Raw genomic sequence first — 12,301 nt, 5'->3', positions numbered from 1 at the left:
CTCAGTCTAGTAGGGGTTGTGTGTTGTCTCAGTCTAGTAGGGGTTGTGTGTTGTCTCAGTCTAGTAGGGGTTGTGTGTTGTCTCAGTCTAGTGGGGGTTGTGTGTTGTCCAGTCTAGTAGGGGTTGTGTGTTGTCTCAGTCTAGTGGGGGTTGTGTGTTGTCTCAGTCTAGTAGGGGTTGTGTGTTGTCTCAGTCTAGTAGGGGTTGTGTGTTGTCTCAGTCTAGTAGGGGTTGTGTGTTGTCCCAGTCTAGTAGGTGTTGTGTGTTGTCTCAGTCTAGTAGGGGTTGTGTGTTGTCTCAGTCTAGTAGGGGTTGTGTGTTGTCTCAGTCTAGTAGGGGTTGTGTGTTGTCTCAGTCTAGTAGGGGTTGTGTGTTGTCTCAGTCTAGTAGGGGTTGTGTGTTGTCTCAGTCTAGTAGGGGTTGTGTGTTGTCTCAGTCTAGTGGGGGTTGTGTGTTGTCTCAGTCTAGTAGGGGTTGTGTGTTGTCTCAGTCTAGTAGGGGTTGTGTGTTGTCTCAGTCTAGTAGGGGTTGTGTGTTGTCTCAGTCTAGTAGGGGTTGTGTGTTGTCCCAGTCTAGTGGGGGTTGTGTGTTGTCTCAGTCTAGTGGGGGTTGTGTGTTGTCTCAGTCTAGTAGGGGTTGTTGTGTGTTGTCTCAGTCTAGTAGGGGTTGTGTGTTGTCCCAGTCTAGTAGGGGTTGTGTGTTGTCTCAGTCTAGTAGGGGTTGTGTGTTGTCTCAGTCTAGTGGGGGTTGTGTGTTGTCTCAGTCTAGTAGGGGTTGTGTGTTGTCTCAGTCTAGTAGGTGTTGTGTGTTGTCTCAGTCTAGTAGGGGTTGTGTGTTGTCTCAGTCTAGTAGGGGTTGTGTGTTGTCTCAGTCTAGTAGGGGTTGTGTGTTGTCCCAGTCTAGTGGGGGTTGTGTGTTGTCCCAGTCTAGTAGGGGTTGTGTGTTGTCCCAGTCTAGTAGGGGTTGTGTGTTGTGTGTTGTCTCAGTCTAGTAGGAGTTGTGTGTTGTCCCAGTCTAGTAGGGGTTGTGTGTTGTCTCAGTCTAGTAGGGGTTGTGTGTTGTCCCAGTCTAGTAGGGGTTGTGTGTTGTCTCAGTCTAGTGGGGGTTGTGTGTTGTGTGTTGTCTCAGTCTAGTAGGGGTTGTGTGTTGTCTCAGTCTAGTAGGGGTTGTGTGTTGTCTCAGTCTAGTAGGGGTTGTATGTTGTCTCAGTCAGTGGGGGTTGTGTGTTGTCTCAGTCTAGTGGGGGTTGTGTGTTGTCTCAGTCAGTGGGGGTTGTGTGTTGTCCCAGTCTAGTAGGGGTTGTGTGTTGTCTCAGTCAGTGGGGGTTGTGTGTTGTCTCAGTCTAGTGGGGGTTGTGTGTTGTCTCAGTCTAGTGGGGGTTGTGTGTTGTCTCAGTCTAGTGGGGGTTGTGTGTTGTGTGTTGTCTCAGTCTAGTAGGGGTTGTGTGTTGTGTGTTGTCTCAGTCTAGTGGGGGTTGTGTGTTGTGTGTTGTCTCAGTCTAGTAGGGGATGTGTGTTGTCTCAGTCAGTGGGGGTTGTGTGTTGTCTCAGTCTAGTAGGGGTTGTGTGTTGTCTCAGTCTAGTAGGGGATGTGGGCTCTGTTTTTAACACCGGTTAAGCTAATTATCAGGCTAGCGGGCCTAACGACCCTGGGCCTCTGGAATGTCAGTATATACACCTCAAAGATTTACACTGACTCAAATTACACCAACACCATTCCTCACGTGTGAGCTGGACCTTACATTGTCCCGGCATCACGACCTGACCACAGTTACCTTGTAGCTGTAACGTTAAATCCAATACAAAACCTACTTCCATTTCAAAGGAAGAACCCCCTCTACGTTAGTTATCGAACTTTAACGACTGCCAGGTCGCAATTGTAAATGAGAACTCGTTCTCAACTTGCCTACCTGGTTAAAATAAAGGTGAAATAAAAATAAATAAAATAAACTAGTTTTAACCATAATCACGGTGGCCAAGGAAAGAAACTATTGACAATACATCAATTAGGCCGATCGTTGAATACGATGACACCTATCCTAATCGATGACCTTGTTATGTTATCTAGGACGTTATATCGGTGTATAGGAGTTCATTAACGTTATATTAATTAATAAAGGGCCTACACTTTATTTCACCTCCTTTTGAAACCAAGTGCTGTCAACGCAGAGAGGCCCAGTTGAGGCACAATGCGTTCACTCCGAGTGGATACGCCCTCGACCAATCAGGAGCCGCGCTGCAGAAAGTTCGCCTTATATGGACAGAGAGGTGGGGGTTGTGACGTATGCGGATATAAAACCCGGAGCCTTGGCAACACTTCCTCATTACAGTTTTCTCACCGCTGCAGGAAGAAGGGAGTGTAAGAGACAGTTTCTCTTGATTAACGCCGGTATCTTTTCCCCACTAAAACACAGGTAAGAGCTTTAATACTGTGTTTAAAAAAAATGTTATTTATGTTTAATTGTTACATTTCAACGTAGACAACTAGTTAAAGTTAGTTATCTTAGTTAACTTGTACGGTTTGTCTTGGGTCCTAGCTAGCTGTCGTCGGTCAGTTTACAATGTGTTTTTTATTCTGGTCATTTTTAAAATGTAATTTTTTATATATATATATATTTGATTTGCATCTTTAATTCATTTAAATATTTGATTTTATCTAGCTCAACATCTGAGTGGGTGTGTTAACCAGGGTCTGTCTTATCTTTGACCGGTTGTACAAAACATTTCGACCATTTTCCCAATAATGGAGGTTAAAACTCGCCCTGTTGAGATGTTTCAAGGATATCTGTTAAAGTTCACATGCATTAAAGTCAGGCTGTTATTAAAAGTGAGGTAAATGACTTCCTATGTGTTAATGATGATGTTGAGGGGTTTTTATGACTATTTGGCTCAGATGAGTCAGTGCTTTTCAGGGGTCAATGTGTCTTTTAATAGGAAACATTTCACACCAGTTACAAGCCTCAAACATATGGGCATTTAATGTGATTTGAAAGCACTGAAACCTCTCCGTGTCACCATATTCAGGATAGATGTGACCTAACCTGGGTTGTCTGGCTGTTTATCCCGGACCAGGGAGTGGCCTCTCCTTGTGTCACCATATTCAGGATAGATGTGACCTAACCTGGGTTATTGTCTGGCTGTTTATCCCGGACCAGGGAGTGGCCTCTGTCAGACTAACACATGTCAGGGGACGCTCCATCTATTGCCTTATATGGTGACGCCTCGGCCGAAAACACACAGCCTTTTGTCTAGAGGCGCTGTCTGGGTGCTTGTCATCAACTCCGTCTATTTCTACTCTCTCTAGTTATACAACTTAACTACACAACTGACCTTTATGCTGAACCTTAAATTAAGCCTCAAAAGCCAATTTAGTTCATGCATTTTTACGATAAAGCAAATTGACTGGTTGTAAAACGCTGAGTGAGTGAATGGTCTGGACTGTTGCTTTTCAGCGCCACCTAGTGGTCATTCACCGATAGTACACCGGCTCAATAGTGACAGGCAGGCGGCGCACCCCGGTAAAGACGTCAGTCTCATTTCTGTCTTTTTCTTCCCGGTGCAGAAATGGAAGATGAAATCGCCGCCCTGGTCGTTGATAACGGCTCCGGTATGTGCAAGGCCGGTTTCGCAGGAGATGATGCTCCTCGGGCTGTGTTCCCCTCCATCGTGGGTCGCCCCAGACATCAGGTAATATTTAACTGAAATACACCAACTTTATCTGCTATACTGAATGTGACAACTGTTACATTGCTATTGTAACTAATGTTTGTCACCAATTTTGACTGTCTCTAGTCAACATTACACTGACTGCATTGTGTAGTTGTATGGCTCCCTGTAGAATATTATAACGTGTCATTTAATGTTCTGTTGCTATGCAACATGAACCTTTAAGAGGTCAGTTCCAATCAACATCATTAATACTGTAGATCAGCCTTAACATTCCATGGAGTACATTGTCACTGACCTGAGTGTGTCTCCAGGGAGTGATGGTTGGCATGGGCCAGAAGGACAGCTACGTGGGAGACGAGGCTCAGAGCAAGAGGGGCATCCTGACTCTGAAGTACCCCATCGAGCACGGCATCGTCACCAACTGGGACGACATGGAGAAGATCTGGCATCACACCTTCTACAACGAGCTGAGAGTGGCTCCAGAGGAACACCCCGTCCTGCTCACCGAGGCCCCCCTCAACCCCAAAGCCAACAGGGAGAAGATGACCCAGGTAATGTCCTCCTCCTCCTTTACTGTTCACTTCTGCCCCTCTCCTCCTCCACTGTTCTTCTGCCCCTCTCCTCCTCCACTGTTCTTCTGCCCCTCCTCCTCCTCCACTGTTCTTCTGCCCCTCCTCCTCCTCCACTGTTCTTCTGCCCCTCCTCCTCCTCCACTGTTCTTCTGCCCCTCCTCCTCCTCCACTGTTCTTCTGCCCCTCCTCCTCCTCCACTGTTCTTCTGCCCCTCCTCCTCCTCCACTGTTCTTCTGCCCCTCCTCCTCCTCCACTGTTCTTCTGCCCCTCCTCCTCCTCCACTGTTCTTCTGCCCCTCCTCCTCCTCCACTGTTCTTCTGCCCCTCCTCCTCCTCCACTGTTCTTCTGCCCCTCCTCCTCCACTGTTCTTCTGCCCCTCCTCCTCCTCCACTGTTCTTCTGCCCCTCCTCCTCCTCCACTGTTCTTCTGCCCCTCCTCCTCCTCCACTGTTCTTCTGCCCCTCCTCCTCCTCCACTGTTCTTCTGCCCCTCCTCCTCCTCCACTGTTCTTCTGCCCCTCCTCCTCCTCCACTGTTCTTCTGCCCCTCCTCCTCCTCCACTGTTCTTCTGCCCCTCCTCCTCCTCCACTGTTCTTCTGCCCCTCCTCCTCCTCCACTGTTCTTCTGCCCCTCCTCCTCCTCCACTGTTCTTCTGCCCCTCCTCCTCCTCCTCCACTGTTCTTCTGCCCCTCCTCCTCCACTGTTCTTCTGCCCCTCCTCCTCCACTGTTCTTCTGCCCCTCCTCCTCCACTGTTCTTCTGCCCCTCCTCCTCCACTGTTCTTCTGCCCCTCCTCCTCCACTGTTCTTCTGCCCCTCCTCCTCCACTGTTCTTCTGCTCCTCCTCCTCCACTGTTCTTCTGCCCCTCCTCCTCCACTGTTCTTCTGCCCCTCCTCCTCCTGTTCTTCTGCTCCTCCTCCACTGTTCTTCTGCCCCTCCTCCTCCACTGTTCTTCTGCCCCTCCTCCTCCACTGTTCTTCTGCCCCTCCTCCTCCACTGTTCTTCTGCCCCCTCCTCCTCCACTGTTCTTCTGCCCCCTCCTCCTCCACTGTTCTTCTGCCCCTCCTCCTCCACTGTTCTTCTGCCCCTCCTCCTCCACTGTTCTTCTGCCCCTCCTCCTCCACTGTTCTTCTGCCCCTCCTCCTCCACTGTTCTTCTGCCCCTCCTCCTCCACTGTTCTTCTGCCCCTCCTCCTCCACTGTTCTTCTGCCCCTCCTCCTCCACTGTTCTTCTGCCCCTCCTCCTCCACTGTTCTTCTGCCCCTCCTCCTCCACTGTTCTTCTGCCCCTCCTCCTCCACTGTTCTTCTGCCCCTCCTCCTCCACTGTTCTTCTGCCCCTCCTCCTCCACTGTTCTTCTGCCCCTCCTCCTCCACTGTTCTTCTGCCCCTCCTCCTCCACTGTTCTTCTGCCCCTCCTCCTCCACTGTTCTTCTGCCCCTCCTCCTCCACTGTTCTTCTGCCCCTCCTCCTCCACTGTTCTTCTGCCCCTCCTCCTCCCGCCTCTCTCCCGCCCCTGTCCCGCCTCTCCTCCCTCCTCCTCTCCTCCTCCTCTCCTCCTCCACTGTTCTTCTGCTCTGCTCTCCTCTCCTCCACCCTGTCCTCTTCCCTCTGGAAGCTCCAGGTCTCCTCCTGCCTCTGCACCCTGCTGACACTGATTAACTTCTGGGCCCTCCTGTCAGGGCCGTGCCTGAATGAGCCTCTCACTGGTTTATATTGACGTTCTGTAGAAATGGCTGCTGTGTTTCTTCACTAATGACCGTTTCCCTCTGACTCACTGGACAGCATGTTGTACAGGGTGCTGTGACTCCTGTCTCTACTGGACAGCATGTTGTACTGCTGTGACTCCTCTCTACTGGACAGCATGTTGTACTGCTGTGACTCCTGTCTCTACTGGACAGCATGTTGTACAGGGTGCTGTGACTCCTGTCTCTACTGGACAGCATGTTGTACAGGGTGCTGTGACTCCTGTCTCTACTGGACAGCATGTTGTCTGTGACTCCTGTCTCTACTGGACAGCATGTTGTACTGCTGTGACTCCTGTCTCTACTGGACAGCATGTTGTACAGGGTCTGTGACTCCTGTCTCTACTGGACAGCATGTTGTACAGGGTGCTGTGACTCCTGTCTCTACTGGACAGCATGTTGTACAGGGTGCTGTGACTCCTGTCTCTACTGGACAGCATGTTGTACAGGGTGCTGTGACTCCTGTCTCTACTGGACAGCATGTTGTACAGGGTGCTGTGACTCCTGTCTCTACTGGACAGCATGTTGTACAGGGTGCTGTGACTCCTGTCTCTACTGGACAGCATGTTGTACAGGGTGCTGTGACTCCTGTCTCTACTGGACAGCATGTTGTACAGGGTGCTGTGACTCCTGTCTCTACTGGACAGCATGTTGTACAGGGTTATATTGACTCCTGTCTCTACTGGACAGCATGTTGTAAGGGTGCTGTGACTCCTGTCTCTACTGGACAGCATGTTCTATAGGGTGCTGTGACTCCTGTCTCTACTGTACAGCATGTTCTACAGGGTGCTGTGACTCCTGTCTCTACTGTAGTCCTCCAGCACACTGACTACTGGACAGCATGTTGTACAGGGTGCTGTGACTCCTGTCTCTACTGGACAGCATGTTGTACAGGGTGCTGTGACTCCTGTCTCTACTGGACAGCATGTTGTACAGGGTGCTGTGACTCCTGTCTCTACTGGACAGCATGTTCTATAGGGTGCTGTGACTCCTGTCTCTACTGTAGTCCTTCGGCACCGTGACTCATACCTCTCCTCTCTCGTCTCCAGATCATGTTTGAGACCTTCAATACCCCTGCCATGTACGTGGCCATCCAGGCCGTGTTGTCCCTGTACGCCTCCGGCCGTACCACCGGTATCGTCATGGACTCCGGTGACGGCGTGACCCACACAGTACCCATCTACGAGGGCTACGCTCTGCCCCACGCCATCCTGCGTCTGGATCTGGCCGGCCGCGACCTCACGGACTACCTGATGAAGATCCTGACGGAGCGCGGCTACAGCTTCACCACCACGGCCGAGAGGGAAATCGTACGAGACATCAAGGAGAAGCTGTGCTACGTGGCGCTGGACTTTGAGCAGGAGATGGGCACCGCTGCCTCCTCTTCCTCCCTGGAGAAGAGCTACGAGCTGCCTGACGGCCAGGTCATCACCATCGGCAACGAGAGGTTCCGCTGCCCGGAGGCCCTCTTCCAGCCCTCCTTCCTCGGTGAGTCTCTTAACTAACCTCTCTGGATCAGCTGATCGAGTGTCCATCTGGCAGCCATCGTGTGTTGCGATTGCACCGTAGTGACGGCCATTTTGTCTCTTCTCTCTCTCCAGGTATGGAGTCTTGCGGTATCCACGAGACCACCTTCAACTCCATCATGAAGTGTGACGTGGACATCCGTAAGGACCTGTACGCCAACACGGTGCTGTCCGGAGGAACCACCATGTACCCCGGCATCGCTGACAGGATGCAGAAGGAGATCACCTCTCTGGCCCCTTCCACCATGAAGATCAAGGTGACTAAATAAACCTCTGAACCGTCCTCCTGTAGTTACCTGGTGCTCTAGAGCTACAGTGTGAAGGTCTGTACTCATGCTAATGTTTTCCCTCTGTCTCTCCTCTCCAGATCATCGCCCCTCCAGAGCGGAAATACTCCGTCTGGATCGGAGGCTCCATCTTGGCTTCTCTCTCCACCTTCCAGCAGATGTGGATCAGCAAGCAGGAGTACGACGAGTCCGGTCCCTCCATCGTCCACCGTAAATGCTTCTAAAACGACCCGCGACCCGTACAGACTCTCTCTCCTCCTTCCCATTCCAATGAAGACTCTTGAGTCGGTGTTGCCTGTCAGATCTCATCCCTCTCTCCACACTGGCGTTGTCTTCTCCTGCTGTCGGTCTGTCTGAGAGCCCTCCCTGTTTTGGCTGGATGGACAGGATGTGATGTCGTTGTCTGACGGTCATGACTCTCCACGTGTCCTGTTTAGTTAGTCTTAATGTTGATGTTCCACCACCTTATTGACCTCTATGGAGGTGTTGCTGTCCAGCCCCTATCCCCTACCTAGTGCGCTAGTGACCAGGGCCCATAGGATCTAGTGCATCACCTAGGGGATAGGGCTGTATTTGGGGCTTTGTGTGGAGGGGGGAAAAGCTTAATGTAAATGATTTAATTGATATAAAAACAATATTGTTTTTGTATTTTCAGTCTTATAGATACATGGTCCAGTTTGTTATGCAAAAAAGATGTTTGACCATTCTGAGAGGTGTTCCTCTCTCTGGGGCTTGTGTAGGGTGGGGCAGGGGGCTCCTGTTGTGGACCGACACAACTAATAAAGTGCACATGTCTATTGAAATGGTTGTGTTCTCTTCTGCCTTCCTTCATGGTGTTGATCCGGTTGTACTGGGTACCGGTCCTTCTGCCTTCCTGAACTGTGAAGTTCAGTGACAGAATTCAGAACATGGGCCGTTCTTACAGTGTTCTCCCTGTACACCAAGTCAGAACCATAGGAGAAATGAAGGCTCTTACAATATTACACTTCTCTCAAACGGGTTATATATAGTCAAGTAAAGAACAAAGTCAGAACAGTAGGCCAAATTATTAGGGTGAGGCACATGGTCTACTAACCCCTTCCTACACAACACACTTAGTATTACTTAGCTACAGTATACAGATCTCCCTGCATATTACATTTCTGCAGCAGACGAGACCTTTTTGGAAGAAAGATTCCAAAGTGTTTTCCCATTTGTCTTGAACTCAAGTCAGATTTTGCAGTTTAAAGTTAGCAGTTTTGAAAGTGGCTTCAAATCATCCAGACTGCATCACATCAGACCAAGATTGGGAGTCCCATAGGGTGGTGCACAATTGGCCCAGCGTCGGCCGGGCGGGGTAGGCAGTAATTGTAAATAAGAATTTGTTCTAAACTGACATGCCTAGTTAAATTTAAAAAATACATTCATTGACAGCATGGCCAATGTTGAATGTTTAATTTTATAATGGGGAAAGAGACCCTTATTCTTAGACTTGACTAGCAGGCTAATGATGGAATAGCAGGCTAATGCTTGCAGTTAGCTACTGATTCCTTCCAAATCACTCCTTGTTGAATTTTGTGATACATGTGGGCCTCAAAACAGGCAAGCCCCCCCCAGAAAACCCACATGTGGGGCTCAAAACAGGCAAGTACATCAGCTGATATCTCAAAGTGCTGTACAGAAACCCAGCCTAAAACCCCAAACAGCACGGTGGCACGGTGGCTAGGAAAAACTCCCTAGAAAGGCCAAAACCTAGGAAGAAACCTAGAGGAACTAGGCTTGTGTGTGGTGGCCAGTCCTCTTCTGGCTGTGCCGGGTGGAGATTATAACAGAACATGGCCAAGATGTTCAAATGTTCATAAATGACCAGCATGGTCCTAGGGCTCAGGTCCTCCGAGAGAATTAGAGAGAGCACATGTGGGGTGGCCCAGCATGGTCGAATAATAAGGCAGAACAGTTGAAACTGCGTCACTGGCGATCCCCATTCTGTCACAGACCCCATAATGGCTACATAATAGATTCACAGATGTAATAGATTCTCATCTCTAATGAGCAAGACAGGCAATATATAATCTTTCCTCTTAAGTAGGAACTTGTTTACCATAATGAAAACATGAACAAAGGAGAATTTACGTTATTTATTTATTTTATTAACTAGTATTAACCCTTTTGGAGTGAAATTACATTCGGTTTTTTTTTATAGGGAAGACAACCCCTCTGGGGAAGACTTTGTTGCTGTGACTTCCGGAAAATGTTCCGTCCTCAATGTTCCGGTGAAACGCAGCGTTTTACTTCCGGTCGTTCCTGTCACATGAAGCTAGTTCTCTGCTGGTAGAGAACATGCACTGATTAAAAACACACACACACAACGATGACTTCGTCTGTTAACGGAAGAGTATTGGATGAAGATATGGACAATCAAATTGTACAGGTTGGTTAGAATAAACCAGCGTAACGTTATTAAAAACTAACTAGTTTACTGTTAGCTGTCTAGTGTTAGCTTGTTAGCTATCTAAGCTATATGTTTGCTTTTGATAGCCGGTAACTGGCTATTCGGCTTAATCAGGCTGGTAATACGCAATTCATGTTTAATCTATAATTTAGTTACAGTCTGAAACGACACGTTAAAATGTTCCTTAATTCATAGAGATCTGATCTGGTAGGCATATTACATGACTAAAAGTATGTGGACACCTGCTCGTTGTTGGGCATTAATATGGAGTTGGTCTCCCTTTGCTGCTATAACAGCCTCCTCTCTTCTGGGAAGTCATTAATATGGAGTTGGTCTCCCTTTGCTGCTATAACAGCCTCCTCTCTTCTGGGAAGTCATTAATATGGAGTTGGTCTCCCTTTGCTGCTATAACAGCCTCCTCTCTTCTGGGAAGTCATTAATATGGAGTTGGTCTCCTTTTGCTGCTATAACAGCCTCCTCTCTTCTGGGAAGTCATTAATATGGAGTTGGTCTCCCTTTGCTGCTATAACAGCCTCCTCTCTCCTGGGAAGGCTTTAATATGGAGTTGGTCTCCCCTTTGCTGCTATAACAGCCTCCTCTCTCCTGGGAAGGCTTTAATATGGAGTTGGTCCCCCCTTTGCTGCTATAACAGCCTCCTCTCTTCTGGGAAGTCATTAATATGGAGTTGGTCTCCCCTTTGCTGCTATAACAGCCTCCTCTCTTCTGGGAAGTCATTAATATGGAGTTGGTCCCCCCTTTGCTGCTATAACAGCCTCCTCTCTTCTGGGAAGGCTTTCTACTAGATGTCGGGAACATTACTGCTATAACAGCCTCCACTCTTCTGGGAAGGCTTTCCACTAGATGTTGGAACATTGCTGCTATAACAGCCTCCTCTCTTCTGGGAAGGCTTTCCACTAGATGTAGGAACATTGCTGCTATAACAGCCTCCACTCTTCTGGGAAGGCTTTCCACTAGATGTAGGAACATTGCTGCTATAACAGCCTCCTCTCTTCTGGGAAGGCTTTCCACTAGATGTAGGAACATTGCTGCTATAACAGCCTCCACTCTTCTGGGAAGGCTTTCCACTAGATGTTGGAACATTGCTGCTATAACAGCCTCCACTCTTCTGGGAAGGCTTTCCACTAGATGTAGGAACATTGCTGCTATAACAGCCTCCACTCTTCTGGGAAGGCTTTCCACTAGATGTTGGAACATTGCTGCTATAACAGCCTCCACTCTTCTGTGAAGGCTTTTCACTAGATGTAGGAACATTACTGCTATAACAGCCTCCACTCTTCTGGGAAGGCTTTCCACTAGATGTTGGAACATTGCTGTGGGGACTTGCTTCCATTCAGCCTCGAGCATTAGTGAGGTCAGGCACTGATGTTGAGCGACTAGGCCTGGCTTATATTCAGGGTTCCAATTCAGCGAAATTCAAACCTTGTCTCAGTTGTAAAATAATAAAAAATAAAAATTGAGCAAATTTGTCAGGACTGAGACTAACTCAGGAACACTCAACATGTTTTGGAAAGCCGTTCTTGCAGAATAAAAAAAACAACATTGTTTCGATTTTCAGAAGACTGAAGTGGGTTTTGCTTTTTTTTTTACCTGGGCTTTGTTCATTTCTTTTGTTCCTGACAAACTTCCCAGGTGACAAGCATACCCATAACATGATGCTGCCGCCACCATTTTTATATATAAGTGTAGACTTTCTATAGACGCTCTCTACCTTTTGGCTCTAAAAAAGTACAACAATAATAACAATAACTAAAGTTGGGTTCACAAAGCTTTCCTGTGGATATTTTGTGAAAACTTTCGAGCCGCTGAAGGACAACCACAAAGACAACCTGTAGAGGATTTTTTACATTTATTTTTATTCATCATTCTCTTCGCTTGAAAGGAACATTTACATGACATTGCATTAGTGTCAGGCTGTATGTACCAATGACTTGTGTACTACAGCCTGATTTAATCAAGACTAGTAGCTAGCCAACTGTCACACCACGGGCTAGCTAGACTTGTGAATAACAGCCTGATTTAATCAAGACTAGTAGCTAGCCAATTTAATCAAGACTAGT

General features: G+C 48.3%; 1 protein-coding gene and 1 pseudogene across 1 annotated transcript; both read left to right on the top strand.

The window, feature by feature from the left end:
* Positions 1-2,264: 2,264 nt before the first annotated feature.
* On the top strand, positions 2,265-8,595 carry LOC124023636 (actin, cytoplasmic 1-like). Its single transcript, XM_046337993.1, has 6 exons — positions 2,265-2,413; positions 3,562-3,686; positions 3,980-4,219; positions 7,029-7,467; positions 7,581-7,762; positions 7,873-8,595. Exons 2-6 carry the CDS (start codon positions 3,564-3,566, stop codon positions 8,014-8,016), a joined length of 1,128 nt encoding a protein of 375 aa, XP_046193949.1. The 5' UTR covers positions 2,265-2,413; positions 3,562-3,563; the 3' UTR covers positions 8,017-8,595.
* Positions 8,596-10,043: 1,448 nt separating this feature from the next.
* LOC124023637 overlaps positions 10,044-12,301 on the top strand; it is a 28,003-nt pseudogene continuing 25,745 nt past the window's right edge.

The sequence above is a fragment of the Oncorhynchus gorbuscha genome, unplaced genomic scaffold (genome assembly GCF_021184085.1).
Source record: "Oncorhynchus gorbuscha isolate QuinsamMale2020 ecotype Even-year unplaced genomic scaffold, OgorEven_v1.0 Un_scaffold_1662, whole genome shotgun sequence".
NCBI classification, from domain to species: Eukaryota; Metazoa; Chordata; class Actinopteri; order Salmoniformes; family Salmonidae; genus Oncorhynchus; species Oncorhynchus gorbuscha.
Note: the sequence above shows the minus strand (reverse complement) of the source record. Positions and strands in the feature narration are given on the sequence as shown.